The 16563-nt window shown below is 31.9% G+C and overlaps 2 protein-coding genes across 2 annotated transcripts; both read right to left on the reverse strand.

Moving 5' to 3' along the window:
* Positions 1–405: 405 nt before the first annotated feature.
* On the reverse strand, positions 406–3914 carry LOC140182994 (uncharacterized). Its single transcript, XM_072230981.1, has 8 exons — positions 3727–3914; positions 2571–3490; positions 1840–2152; positions 1699–1756; positions 1538–1541; positions 1263–1418; positions 1047–1150; positions 406–987 (listed from the first exon to the last, which is right to left on the reverse strand). The coding sequence occupies exons 1-8, from the start codon at positions 3912–3914 to the stop codon at positions 406–408; spliced, it is 2325 nt and encodes a 774-aa protein (XP_072087082.1).
* Positions 3915–6450: 2536 nt separating this feature from the next.
* Positions 6451–7801, reverse strand: LOC112785582 (replication protein A 70 kDa DNA-binding subunit C-like). The gene is made up of 6 exons (XM_072230982.1): positions 7652–7801; positions 7322–7536; positions 7086–7202; positions 6859–6987; positions 6692–6775; positions 6451–6598 (listed from the first exon to the last, which is right to left on the reverse strand). Exons 1-6 carry the CDS (start codon positions 7799–7801, stop codon positions 6451–6453), a joined length of 843 nt encoding a protein of 280 aa, XP_072087083.1.
* Positions 7802–16563: the final 8762 nt, after the last annotated feature.

The raw sequence follows: 16563 nt of genomic DNA on the forward strand, positions 1-16563 counted from the left end.
AACTTCAACATCAGAATAGGCATCACTACCACATATCGAATCAGCACTGAGATAATTTTTCTCCTCACCGGGCAACAAGTCAACTATATAATTGTTTATCTCTTCAACATTCTCGACAGTCAGAGCCAGTATTGCCCTATCCTGGAAAAAGCTTGGATCACGAAAATTCTGAACCAAATTCAGATAGATTGTATTTACAATATCTTCCACTGGATTTTCCAAAACAAGAATGATTAGATCAGAAGGAATATCAACAAGAAGTTTGTCATTGACCAGAGTTCCATATAGACCTTCACCGATATGAAGTATCCAATCTAAAAACGACCTTAACTCCTGAGCAGTTGATTGTTCCAATCCACTTGCTAACCTCATATTTTTGGTCAATCGCAAAACTTCACAGTATTTCTAGAGGACAGAAGAATTTATGGACGCCATCACAATCTCAGCACGAGAACCTTTTGGAATAACTGGCAAGACCTGCCTGAAATCACCACCAAGAACGACCACCTTCCCACCAAAAGGTAAATCTTTATTCCTATCAGAGACCGAAACCATTATATCCTGCAACGTCCTATCGAGCGCTTCAAATGCTAATTTGTTAGTCATCGGTGCCTCATCCCAAATAATCAAATCGGCCAATCGGACTACCTCAGCTTTTGGACTATCCTTCTTAATCCGACAAATAGTATCTTCAGTCGGCTCAACAGGAATATTGAACATAGAATGCGCCGTCTTACCACCAGGTAACAACAGAGAAGCAATACCACTAGAAGCAACGTTTATAACCATCTTTTTCTCAGATCGCAATCTAGCTGACAAAACTCTGTATAAAAAAGTTTTTCCAGTGCCACCAAACCCGTACACAAAAAAGAATCCATGCCTCTTATTCGAAACACAATCAATAATTTTATCGTAGACCACCCTCTGTTCTTCATTTAACTTGGAGACATTTGCATCGTGCTCACGAGTCAAAGAAACAGTATCATACTGCAACTCACGCAACAACATCAAATTGCTAATTGAGAGACTAAAGAGTTATTAGGAACCGGCATGCCAGCATAATTTCTCAATGATTTTCCATTACTCTGCAATAGTTTCTCAATCTCCAACAAACAAAATGCTTCCAACTCATCCTGACTCATCGTTAGATCTACGTTTAACGATAATCAATAAAATATTAGCACCATAATATGATTTCTGTACTGTGTGTGTGTGTGTGCCTGCCTGTCATATAATAAATTTATGATGAACAAAATTCTTACCGGGATATTGCAGCTCATGTCTTCTGCGATAAAGAATATCATCAGACAAATAAGCCCAAGTTTGTTCCCAAACTGACATCTTCCTATGGAACCAGATAGCAACAACATCACAAAAAGCCTCCTTAGCTGTGCAGCTGACGCTAACTCGGAGACTTCCTTAATAGCAGAAACATACTCCTTATCATCTATCAAGAATCCCATGGCGAAACATGCCTCTTGAAATGTATCATAAGTAACACCATTCACGGTTCTTATACTTCAAAAACTGGTACAACCTCTCTGCACATTCAAAAGCATCCGCATGTAGAAAAGTTCACCAGATGAGGGATGAGCGGAACTCAATCTTCCAATTGAGAATCCCCTCTGTCTTGGCTTCCACTCCCTGCTATTCGAACAATAGACAAATTTTCCTGGATATTCAACATATGTTAAAGACCGCCCCTCCGAGAACCGCCTGTTGGCCATCATCCAACCCGTAAACATCGTCAGCAAATCTTTGTTGCGCAAATAAACATGAGTAGTGATATCAGCATCATCGAATACAACATGTTGCTAGTTTGGCAAGTGAAAAGTCAACCTCTGTACCGCCGGCCATCTATGATGAATATCATAAGCAAAAATTCTCCACATGGATTCAGACGGTGACAAATAACGACAATCGTAATACTGTTTAATCTCATCAACCACCTGGGAGGATTCACCAACATCATATGTTTCTCCAACAGTTGCAGTCACCCGATCCGAACCCTTATTGACATACTTAAAAAGATACTTAATCACGTTTGACTTGTTACATAACCCAAGATTTATGTGAGCTTGATATTTTATTAACAGCAGTGGATTATAGGGCACAACAAATCTGTTATCAATATCAACATCGTTGATCTTCACTGTGACACCCGTATTACGACGTCTATATATTGGATAGCCATCCTCATCAAAGCTCGTTTGGTCAACAAATCTTTTTGGATAAAATTTTGAGCACTTACCATCTTTCATGCAAGGAGAACTCGGTCTAAGTCGACTGCAGGGACCATGGATCATGTACTTGGTGATGACATTATAAAGAGATGGAAATTTCTGGGGATTGGGTAGCTCGACACAGATGAATTCATCAACAATTTCAACACTTTGTAAGTTGTTTTCCACGTTAAGCCAAAGTAACATGTGTGCATGCGGTAGACCTCTTTTTTGGAACTCAATAGTATACATACCTAAAAACTACAAAAACATCCTACAGAAGCCAGACAACTACATGTCCGAAGACAACAGACAGAGATTGAGATGCTAAGTGAGAAAAGAACATACCTGCATTAAGTGGACCAAAAAACACACCTTCCTTGAGATCGCTAAGGAGGCACTTCAACTTGGCAAGAAAGACACGACAAGAGATATCAGGACGATCAGTGATGGGAATTCGCTCTCGCTCTGTGAATCGCTGAAATTCAGGCCAATTTGGATTAAACATAATAGTGAGGAATAAATCTGGATAGCCAAAATGTTTACAAATTGTCATGGCATCCTGACAACGGTTAAACATATAACATCTACCACCAGTGAAGGAAAAAGGAAAAATGATTCGTGTCCCAATTGAAGAAGCTTCATCATCGCCACGATGCATAGCCTCCTCTATTCCTTGAAGGACTTTTCCTCTAATTGTACTTTTCTTCATTCTAATCTCATGCAACCTTTGGGACTCAATCATGGTGAAACAATTAACAACAAATTGCTGAAATAACCGTCTACACTTGTGAATAATTCTATCTTCGTGTTCCCTAATCTGGAGATGAAAACATATGAATTCCCTAAGGGAAACCCTTGTTCTCCTTCCAGGAACATATCCAGGCTGTTCACCTCGATAACCAATGTTCAGTTGGTAACCATCCTCACCATATGGAAACAACAAAGGATACTGTAAGGGCCAATACAGAGCATGAGTTTCATAAATACGTTGCAACTGACCACCAGTAGATCGAACAATAATGTCATGGCCATGATCCGATGAATCAAAATCTCCAACAATCAAAGCAGCAACTTCATCGCAAGAAGGAGCATTGTAAATTCTTCGATCAACCTTCCTTTGCGAATACAACTTCAAAGAGAAAATCTCAGATGGATGACACTGATAGAATTCTCTAACTCTTCGAAATGACTGTGCTATGACATTATGAGTATCGATCATTTGTAATAACTCAGCTATCAATTCTTTATCTATCTCAGATGTTTGCCTAAAACAAATATACATTAACCACAAAAATATATTTAAAAACCACACAGAATACAAATGTCATATATTTTGATATATCATTATTAGCAAAAAAGACCAATAAGACTTTATAACGGGAACAAAATACAGTATAACTATCAGATCACAGCTATAAACCTGTTTTCCAATACAAATAACACTAAAACATCAGGAAAATACAATAAAAAGGCCGAGCAACAAAATTTCAAACACACATACCCAAAGATTCGCTGCCTATGCATTATCTCATGCTGAGTGTCGTATATATATAACTGGGCAAATTTAGGCTTCGGACCAGCATCTGGGAGCAAACTTCCAATCCGATGATAATTTTGACCACTTATTATAAACTGCGGTGGACCCTTCCCATCATTCACTGAATCCAATACCTTACCGCCAAGAGACATGAAGGCAAACATACTATTCTAAGATCGAATATTTTTTTGGAAGTACAAACTCTTGCTATCATGTCCGTTAATCAAATTATATAACAGATCTGGGGGCTTTCGGAGATAAGGTAACTGAATTTTTCCTTTTGAGCAACAAACAGTAAAAATAGGACGATTAACTATAGAGTCTCTTTCAACACGTTCTAATAACCAGAAACACGCGCCACAAAGTGAACATTCATAGTTAGGATCACCAACATCAAGGCAACCTGGCAAAGATAAAGTCGAAAAAAATATGCACAACAACAAAAGAATTTCATCTCAATTATGTGGCACGAAATATATTCAACATAAAATGAACAAACCATTAGCATACAGATATAATATAGACTAAATACTTGACTCTTTTAAATTTTGTCAAAAAAATATATGACAAAACACTACTTCTATTTTATACTGACTGAATAATATCTCATCACAGAAGCACAATGGAATCTTTTAGCACTAAGCAAATAAGAATAATATTTTACTATTCTTGAATAATAAATGTTTTAATAAAGAGAACATACCTTGTATCTCACTTTGCAAGAACAAAGGATGATCAATAACAGAGCCAACTTGACTGAATGAATTTATCGAATGATCATATATTTCTGACTAGTCTATATCATCGATTTTGATTTAAAATAACACAAACTTATGTAAATATATATTCGACAACGAAAAATAAAAAAATTAATGATGAAATAAGAAATCAATTAATTATCTAATAATCAGCATCCAAATTGAATATTAAAAATGTAATAAACTATGAAAACCAATGAAAATTAAACATTGATTTATCAAATAACTAAATATAAATAAAGCTAAATGCACATTCAAGAACAGTTTGATTTGTGCTAACATTAGAATAAACTTTGTTTCATTATTTTAATCACTCATACTAACTATCAAGGTTCAAATTAAATAATCTAAATTACTATTAGAATTATCTTGTATTTTTTTTAGACTTTAATGACTCAATTGGTCAATAGAATGTTGTAAAATTTTGAACCAAGTGCCTATATTTTTTTTTACTTTAATTGAGTCATTCCACAATTTTTTTCTGAATTGGCTGCCAAGAATTTCCTTTTCTTTTAATTGAATCCATGCACCATATTCTTTGTTGTAAACATCTCCTTATACAATTGACCGAATCACTATCAACAAAGGCATAATTGAAAAAACTAAAAAAAAATTGACGGACAGAACTAAAAGAAAAAATATTTATATGGAACTAATAGAAGATTTTCAAAAATTAGAGGAACCCACAGAATAGTTAAATTTTTTTTAAGATACAACTATTGATTATGACATCAAATTAAGAAAGTTTCAGCAAATACCCCTTGTCTATTATTTAGGTAGAAAAGTTAATTAATTAATTAATTACATGAATCCAATTAGATAACCAAAAAACCCTTCATATTGTCCAAAACAAGAATAAACACTAATTAAACAATTTAATAACCTCTATTACTTGTGTATGTTTGAAACAACTATATAAATTAAATCTATCTACTGATCTAAATGATTCCATAAATAATTTTATAATGGCATTAATTATTTCAACAAGATAAAAATACATAAGAGTTTAAAAATACATAAGACCATAAGAAAAATTTACCACAGCACAATAAAAAAAAGGAACAAAACATGAATTTACACAATCTAAAAATAATTATATGTATATGTAACCTTTTTTGGAGTAGACTCGTCATCAGCATCATAATCAGGAAGTTCAAACATGGCAATAATGGTGGGATCATCACATATTCTCCTAACTCGGAAAGTGCCATAAAATGTATCATGTGGGACACCTTTGGTATCAACCTTCAGCAGTAACTTCTTTCCAATGAGTCCTTGGAATATGGGAGGATAAGTATCCCCACATACAAGCTATTTTAAAAGTAATGCATAAGAAATGTAGAGTTTAAATAACACATATCACATCCCATAAAGTGAACAACACACAAAAGAAAACTAAGAGCATACACTTGCATCTCTTTGAACCTCAGTAAACAAGTCAGCACATGATTTCTTAAGCAAATAAGATGCCTCACGATGAAAGAGAAGGAAAATACCCTCCCCACTATGATCTTCAACTGTTATTTTAATTTTAAATCTGCAGAGAGAAACAAAAAAGGAACACAATGATTCGGAATAAATAATACCAAGAAACATTATTTTTATAAACAATCCACAAGACAAAATGAAAAGACATTTTGAACAAAATTTCTAACCTTGGAGTCACATTAGTTATGTGCTTTAAACAAAAATCATAGTAATATGCACCATTTTGATGATAGATACCCTTTCCACAGACACAAGCAGAATACCACCAACCTCCATCCTCAACAATACCTTGGATTGTACCAAAAATGATAAAAGAACCCTCCTATGCAATGGGCATTCCAAAATTTGTTAACAATATGAATGAAAAAACAGATCTGGAAATTGTTCTTTGATTTTCTTTTTCAGTTCATTTGTGTATAAAATAAACATAAACACAACTAACTCAAAAGAAGACAACCTCATTGTTATCTTGAAGCTCTTCAATAGTGCATTTTCTAGTTAAACGCATGAAATCATCTTCCAAGGAAACAACTTTACCCTCATTTGCAATAAAGAGTGGCTGGGTACCATTGACACCTTGCTCAACCATACTAAAAAAAATTATGCAAACATTTGTACTTGTTACTCCAGATTGGTTCTAAATAAAGAATACAATAAAAATCAACAAAATAAACCATGCTAACCTCTGCCTGAATTCAACAACTTCAGGAAGATCAGGATTAAATAACATTTGAGTGGCATACATCACATTTTGAAGGCCTACTTGACTTACACAGCAACACAGAAAGAGTCTAGCAAATTTTATTGGAGACAACACCTAGAGTAGCAATGAGATGTATAGAAAACAAACAATGTACCCCTAAAGAACTTGACTTTTGCAAGTTGAATGACTAAAACAGGCTGCTCCACATAGCCAGAGGCAAGAAAATGATTTACTTGATTAACATAGTCCCCAAATAATGCACATCGCACTGTAAGACTGAAACTCAAAACATGACAAAGAATGAAACAGAAAATAAGGAAAAACGATGATTAAAACATAAAGAAAAACCAGGAGAAATGACTCAATCAACATACTCTTTTGAAGTTAATTCCAGCACAATCATTTTCACAATTTTCCCCTCTTTTGCATATTCTTTCTCTTCTCCCACTGAAGTTAAAAGACCAACGACATCTATTCCAGATAAACACAACCTATTAAATATTCAAAGCATTTGTTAAAAAAACTTGAATAACAGTAGACCAAGAAGATAGACACACCAACTAAAAAATCATAATCTTGGGTCATGTTCAACAGCTCAGAAAAAGGTAACATGTTGAAACAAGTCTTAGGGATAACATCTTCATCAACAGCTACAACAGTGATTCGGTGAAGGAAAACCAATTTGAATTCATGAGAAGTTGCTCTATAACTACCATGATTTGACACAACAGTAAAGTATGCCATTCTATAAACTTGACCTTCAATTATATGATCCCTAAACCTATTAAGGAGTGGTTTCTTAACTGTATCTTGAAGTTTTTTACACTGGAAATCCAACAAAAGAACAAAATCAGATTAGTGAAACACATAATTTAAACTTGAAAACTTAAAAAAACAACAACTAACACCATATTTAAAAGAGAAGCTAATAGGGGCTAACATGCTCATCAAGGAGAATCATCTCCATTGAGTTAGGAACCTCATGGTTACCAAAAGAGGGTACAACGCAAAGCCTTAGAACCCTAGCTTTCAGCCTCCAAGCCTCTCTAGGAAGATGTATCTTGGAAATCATATCAAATGGAGGAGGCATTGCAGAGGAAAGAAAGGAGATAAACAGAGTTGATGAAATAGATAAAAATATGAACAAAAAAAATTCTGAAATAGACAAAGTTTAGGAGGAAATAGAACACAGCAGAATGTTTGTGCATTGAATGTGGTTCACCAACCATCTTTTTATAGAAAAAATCCAGCACACAAGGCTCACCTTTTTGAATTCAAATTGAGGATGGAAATGGAGGGAAAACAAAATCTGAGTCCATATGCATCTCCATTCAATGGTATAGAGACAACTAATCATAGGAGCAAAACCTGAACCAACACAAAAACAGGAAAAAAAAGTTAAAACTTTCAAGAAATCAACAAATAGGGACCAAAAATTGGGATATCACACCATACCTACTACAGTGCACCTACATGTCATTATACCATAGGGAAGGCAGTCATCAACTATCCCAAACAATGATTCTACTCATGGCAATGAGAGTTGGTAAATGTGTTAGGTAGGGATACATTCGAAACAGCAGCTGAATGGGAAAAAAAGTATAGACAAACATTAATAAAAATCTGTCAATCACATCAACATTTATGAAACGGATGAGATTGAAACCTAATACCTTGAACAGGAAGGAATGGAATTGGGAATGCAAAAGTTGAATGGGAGTGGCATAAGCATTTTCCTTTATCAAAGAAGCAAACAAATTCATGAAAATCAGCTCTACTATTTTGCAAGAGGTGAAATATACAGCAACTTTTGCATAACCAATAAAGGATTGAAATGCAACTGAGTTGACTAACAAAAGGTTTCATCATATGTAAATAAATCAGCAAGAAGCTATCAATCAAGTCCTATCAATAACATCACCACTCATCAAATAGATTATATAGTAGATAGTAGATTATATAGAAGAGAATTCCCTAGTGACACAAACAGTGCAGAAAACAGTATAAAAACTCAATGGATTTGTTGAATATACACAAAGTAAAAAATTAAAAATAGATTCATCAATTTTCAAAGAATCTGACAGAAACTTCCAAAGAATGTAACCAAGAACATAAACCCAGAATCAAACCAAGTCAAATAAGAGAACATGATTCTGAATGCAGAAAAAATTATAAATTGCTACATTCAGCCCAAACAATTCAAAGGGATTAGTGAATGAGAATGGAAATTCAAATGCAAAACTTGAATAGGAGAGAATGAAATTGGGAAACTTTCAAGAAATCAACAAATAGGGACCAAAAATTGAGATATCACACCATACCTACTACAGTGCACCTACATGTCATTATACCATAGGGAAGGCAGTCATCAACTACCCCAAACAATGATTCTACTCATGGCAATGAGAGTTGGTAAATGTGTTAGGTAGGGATACATTCGAAATAGCAGCTGAATGGGAAAAAAAGTATAGACAAACATCAATAAAAATCTGTCAATCACATCAATATTCATGAAACCGATGAGATTAAAACCTAATACCTTGAACAGAAAGGAATGGAATTGGGAATGAATTGAAATGCAACTGAGTTAACTAACAAAAGGTTTCATCAGATGCAAATAAATCAGAAAGAAGCTATGAATCAAGTCCTATCAATCACATCACCACTCATCAAATAGATTATATGGTAGATTATATAGAAGAGAATTCCCCAGTGACACAAACAGTGCAGAAAATAGTATAAAAACTCAATGGATTTGTTGAATATACACAAAGTAAAAAATTAAAAATAGATTCATCAATTTTCAAAGAATCTGACAGAAACTTCCAAAGAATGTAACCAAGAACATGAACCCAGAATCAAACCAAGTCAAATAAGAGAACATGATTCTGAATGCAGAAAAAATTATAAATTGCTACATTCAGCCCAAAAAATTCAAAGGGATTAGTGAATGAGAATGGAAATTCAAATGCAAAACTTGAATAGGAGAGAATGAAATTGGGAAACTTTCAAGAAATCAACAAATAGGGACCAAAAATTGAGATATCACACCATACCTACTACAGTGCACCTACATGTCATTATACCATAGGGAAGGCAGTCATCAACTACCCCAAACAATGATTCTACTCATGGCAATGAGAGTTGGTAAATGTGTTAGGTAGGGATACATTCGAAACAGCAGCTGAATGGGAAAAAAAGTATAGACAAACATCAATAAAAATCTGTCAATCACATCAATATTCATGAAACCGATGAGATTAAAACCTAATACCTTGAACAGAAAGGAATGGAATTGGGAATGAATTGAAATGCAACTGAGTTAACTAACAAAAGGTTTCATCAGATGCAAATAAATCAGCAAGAAGCTATGAATCAAGTCCTATCAATCACATCACCACTCATCAAATAGATTATATGGTAGATTATATAGAAGAGAATTCCCCAGTGACACAAACAGTGCAGAAAATAGTATAAAAACTCAATGGATTTGTTGAATATACACAAAGTAAAAAATTAAAAATAGATTCATCAATTTTCAAATAATCTGACAAAAACTTCCAAAGAATGTAACGAAGAACATGAACCTAAAAACAAACCAATTTAGATAAGAGAACATGATTCTGAATGCAGAAAAAATTATAAATTGCTACATTCAGCCCAAACAATTCAAAGGGATTAGTGAATGAGAATGAAAATTCAAATGTAAAACTTGAATAGGAGATAATGAAATTGGGAATGCAAAACTTGAATAGGAGAAGCTGGGTCTATAAACTGACTTTGATGAAAAAACTCTGTCACTCACATCACCATGGAGAAAGTAGATTAGGTAGAAACCCCATACCTAGAAAATGATTCAGAAAGCCAAACCCGTGATCAATAAATATAAGAAAAGGTAAGTAAGAAGACAATCTTTATAATCATTATAAAATACCAACAATTGATGAAATACACAAACCAGATGCAACAAACAATTCAACAGCTAGCAAAAGGAGAAATGATAATCATACCAACAAAATCTAAATAACGAAATGAAGAAGAGGAAACAGATTCATAGACCATCCTCAAAATTAACAGCAACTTCCAAAGAATGTAACCAAGAACATGAACCCAGAAACAAACCAAGTCACATAGACACAATTTGCAAATTAGGAATTTCACGAACCCTAGACAATAAGATCTGGCTTCACCGTCGAACAGATACGAAAAATTATCACAATTTACACAATTAGGAATTTCACAAACCGTAGAGAATAAAATCTGGGTTAACCGTGGAACAGATACCAAAATTGATCACAAAGATTCACGAACCTTAGACAATAAGAGCTGGCTTCACCGTCAAACAGATACGAAAAATTATCACAATTTTTATAATTAGGAATTTCACAAACCCTAGAGAATAAAATCTGGGTTAACCGTAGAACAGATACCAAAATTGATCACAAAGATGTACACAATCAAGGAAAAGAAAAAGGATGAAGAGGAAAATAGGTTTGGATACACCTGATTGATTCATTGGAGATCTTCAATTTGAGACTCTATCGGAAAATCCCTAACCTGCGATGAACGGTGCCAAAGCAAAGTACCAAGAAATAGAGCTCGTACACAGAGTTTCATAGGGCAGACGAAACGAAGGTAGGAGAAGAAAGCAAAGCTCCTAGGGTTCCAACTAATCATTACCTGTTCAAACAAATCCATCAAGAAGGCAGGTTGCGTGAGCGATTCGGTGAAAGGAAACGTAGGTTGCGTGAGAGAGAAGGTGAAAGGGATGGCTGACGGCAGAATGACACAAGAGCATATGCACCCCTGAAGATGAGAAGCCACGCTGGAGGGGATGCCACCGTGGAGGAGAGCTTCCACCTGGACTGGAATTGGCGTGGACTGCAGGGAGGTCTCCAGCTCGGAGATGAAACCAAGGCTATCTATAGTTATATAGATTTATAATATGTAGGGTGCAACTACATGAATTAAAATAAAATAGTAATAATAAATAATTTACAATCCATGATGTACAACTACATGAATTAAAATTATTTAAAGAAGAAATTTAAACAATTTTATTATCTATTTGGGTACAAAATTAAGTAAATATGGGTGTAAATTAAACTTGTTTATAAGTACTAAATTAGCTTGTAATATGAATAACAAGAAAATTTAAAATTACTATATCTATTAAATTAAGTTGCTCTACCAAAACCTCGATCACTATTAAGTTGAGTTAAGCTTAATTAGAAACGTGTACTCATGATAAATTTAATCGAGTATATATGTCCATAATATTAAAACTTTAGTAGTAGTCTATACTTTATGTGAGATTGTTTGATAATAAGTTTGGAATTAAGTACTTTAATTAAAAAAAAAACTAGATTAATGAACTAATTCTGTAAAAGAAGAAAAAAAGTGAGTATTACTATATTACTCTGAAAATCAGTTATACATGAGAGACAATCTCAAATCTTATTATATACAAAATAAGTATATACAATTATCCTAAAAATCAAAGTGTTGGTAGTTCCATATCCAAATTAAAAAAAAAAAGAGTTAGTAATTCTAACTCTAAGTTTCAATCGAGACAGATTTTTTTTAGAAATTAGTCCAATTTTACTGATATCAGGACCTTAATTACTAACCTCAATAAAATTGAATTAGTATTGAATATTTCAATTTCAGTTTGTTGCATCTATAAGTTAAAGTAACATATATATTAAAAAAAAAACACCCAAACATTAATTGCATCTTAGTTATATTTTTGCACTTTTTAGCAACCCACTTCTTTTTAAAATTTTTTCCAGCTGAACTAAGATATTTCATCATTTTCTCATTATTACATACTAAGTAAGGACTTCATTGAGCCGGAGTTGGCTTTACCATTATATATTTTTTTGAACTCTTCATAACATCCTCAAGAACGCCATTTAAAAGTGATGTAAGAACTTGCATCACCAATTCTTTTCTTAGACTAATACACTCAAACTGCAATAACAATATACATAGATCATATTTATAAAAAAATTATTTAAATTAAATAAATATAATATTTAACAAAATATAAAATATATAGATAATTTACCGTTTTAAATATGCATGCACATACGAGTACAAAGACGAAAAAAACTCATTAAAATCACAAATTGGATACTATATATATGATAGAAGTAATATATATATATCGGGTGCACTCAATATATGATACAACTATAAAATTGTGCATAAATTGGTACTGAATACCCGTGATATAAGCATAATGACTTTAATCATAGTATACCTGGATACGTATATTATTGGACCAATTTAACTCTAATATTATGTACTCGTATGGTAAATTAAACACTCAATTTAGAAACAAAGTAATGATTTAAATTTTTAAATTAAAAAATTAATATTTTAAAATCATCAAATTATCAAATATATGTTAAAAATCTCTTGTACGTTGATGTAATATTTTGGATAGTGTTACATTTGATATAATATTTTGGATTAAATTAAGTCGTAATTTTAATTATATCCATCTAAAATATTAATACAATAAATACGAGTATAATAATATTAGTATATTTTTAAAAATTAGTTAGACAGTACTTATGATTAAATTAAATAATATGAGTTATAACTGACTTATACAATAATACGAGCACATTTGCTTTTATTGGATTAAATTAAATAGTTAATTTAATTATATCCATCTAAATTTTAATTGTATCTATTTGAATTTTAATTGTATCAATCTATCATATTAGTAAAAATAATATGAGTACAATAATACTAGTGTATATTTAAAAATTAATTAGGTAGTACTCATAAATAACCATACTTATACAATAATACGAGTATATTTGTTTTTATTGGATTAAATTAAGTTGTTAATTTTAATTATATCTATTTAAATTTTAACTGTATCTATCTAAATTTTAATTATATCTATTTAAAATATTAGTACAATAATACTAGTGTATTTTTAAAAGTTAATTAAGTAATACTCATAATTAACCATACTTGTACAACAATACGAATACATTTACTTTTATTAGATTAAATTTAGTAGTTAATTTTAATTATATTCATCTAAAGTTTAATTGTATCTATTTAAATTTTAATTATATCCATATAAAATATTAGTACAATTTTAATTATATCTATCTGAATTTTAAATTATCAATTTTTTAATTTAAAAAATTTAAATCGATAATTTTTTTATATCGAATATTTAATTAACCATACGAGTACAATGTACATAATATTGTAGTTAAATTGGCCAAATAATATATGCGCGGGTACACTATGATCAAAACTACTATGCTTTTATTCCAGGTACTCAATATTCAACTTATGTTCCTAGATATATTTTTTTACTTCTATCAAATTTTAGGTACACAGTTTTCAAGTTGTGGTTTTAACAAGTTTTTTTTGTCTCTATACTTAGAATGTGCATGAATATTTAAAATGATATATTATCTTATATTACACATTTTGATAAATATTATATTTATTTAGAAAATCTAATTATAAAAAGACAAAATCATAAAAAACAAAAAAAATATAGAAAAAAATATTTACTTCCTCTCATTTTAACATTTTGCACAAATACCACTAGGATTCCATGTTTCTATCTATTTTATTGCAAACAAACCACAATCAGGGATGAAAAAATAATTGAAATAGAATTTGGTTAGTCTTATCATGAGCATGTTTATGTTATTTTATAACATAATTAATATTATAATTTTTTTATCTAAATTAATTAAATATATTATTTACTGAAATTCATAACGCACATAATATTTATTGATATACACATACATCTCGAATATTATGATCCAAGACATATTAAACACATATCTCGTATACTCAGTCTATAATTTAACAAAAACTAAATGTATTCCAAGTGCAGCATATGGCACAACTGCGAACTTGTGCATAAATCGAGTACTTTGTATAGATATAGGCATAATGAGTTTAATGCATTGTACTCGATATACGTGTATTATTATAACGATTTAATTAACTACAATATTACGTATTCGTATTATTTTCAAGTAGTTAAATCATTGTAATAATACACGTATTCTGATACACTGGCATTGAATTCATTGTGCCTATATCTGGGATATAAAGTATTCGATTCATACACAACTTTGCAGTTGTGCCATATCGCATTTGAGATGTATTCAATTTTTGTTAAAACATAATCCGGTGACAGAGTATCTGAAATATGTGTTTAATGTGTCACAGTACCCTAGATGTGCAAAGTTGTGTATATCAATAAATATTGTGCCTTACGAATTTTGGTAAATAATATATTTAATTAATTTAAATTAAAAAATTCCAAATATATTATGCTTACTTATTTAATTGTCCAAGAACATTCAAATAAGTTGGGATCGGATCATTTTTTGGTAACTCATAATTCGGCACAACTATTGAAATCAATTGTTGAATCAATTTGCTATGGAAAAAGGTTAATTATTAATAAGTAAAACTACTAAACCACATAATGTAATATCATAAGAGCAAAACCAAATTATACCGTATATATATATCTAACTATATTATAATAATCATAACAACACATCACTAATAACTACATATAAATATTTAATAACAGTAACATGAAAAAGATTACATACATTGTACTTAATTTAGTAAAACATATATGTTAGCACTAGCCACTAATAATTTGGAATAATGCTTAACTTCCTAATCAACACATCAATTATTCATTAGATTTTGTTTAAATTGAAGATTCAATATGTAGTACTATTAAATACTAATAGAAATGAATAAATTTTAACTGATTTATAACAAAATCTTTCTTGAGATTTATCATTATATCCTATTAATTATAGTAGCAGTAGTTCTTGGGCTTAAAATCTTAGTTGAAAATAAATAAATATATATAAAATAAAAAAAATTAACACATACAAATACATAGAAAGTAGTTTTGGTTTTATGCACCCATCTATATTTTGTAATTTCATTCTTCTCAAACAAGTGAACTCGATTTCTTTGATTGTGAGGATAACGATAACTTAGCTAAATTTGACACCTTAATTAGAGATAGTAGAATTGAAGATGATGACATCTTTCTATTAAGATATTTTTTTAACACTTTTTGTGTGCCATTCTTTTAATAATTTCGGTTTTCTTCCATTTCAATTCTTAATATTTGTGTTGATTTTGTGTTAAATCTTAATTTTTTTTCAAGATATTTGAGTATTAGTTTATTATGAATTTTATTTTCCTTTTTGTTAACAAATTGAATATTGGTTGTTCTTCATAATTACACCATGTGATCAATGTATTTGGATATCAATTCTTTTACAATCGCACTAGGTAACTAAGAGGGGGTCCAGCCAACTCCCAACTCCTATTGGGCTGGACCCCATAGCCCCTTATATAGAAAAAACATCCCTCAATTACCATAGTTACCTTAATTCATCCTAATTCAGAAGTTACTATTGACTTTTGACCTACCCCAATTTTTACCAGTTTGCAGTTCATTTTCACCTCCCACCCATGACAGCCGTGCCACCGACCAACCTCCTTTAGATGTCGTGTCTATCACCGCTGACAACCCCGATCAGCGTTGTCGTCGCTTCCGTTTGCAAGCAAACGCGCCACTTCGGAACCGCAGCCGCTGCTGCTTCTGATGTAAGTCACCCTCGCCACGCCGAGTCATCCTCTCTAGAAACCATTGACGTCGCGCTACCATCTCCAATCGACCATCCGACCGCACCTCCCCTTGCTCTGTCTCCATGCACGCCGCGTCGGGTTTCTTCCTTTCCCGTCACATGTAGCTGCTCCCAATTCAACTCATTGGTTAGTAATTTTTTATGTGTTCCTTGATTTTAGTAT

The sequence above is a fragment of the Arachis hypogaea genome, chromosome 20 (genome assembly GCF_003086295.3).
Source record: "Arachis hypogaea cultivar Tifrunner chromosome 20, arahy.Tifrunner.gnm2.J5K5, whole genome shotgun sequence".
Taxonomy (NCBI): Eukaryota; Viridiplantae; Streptophyta; class Magnoliopsida; order Fabales; family Fabaceae; genus Arachis; species Arachis hypogaea.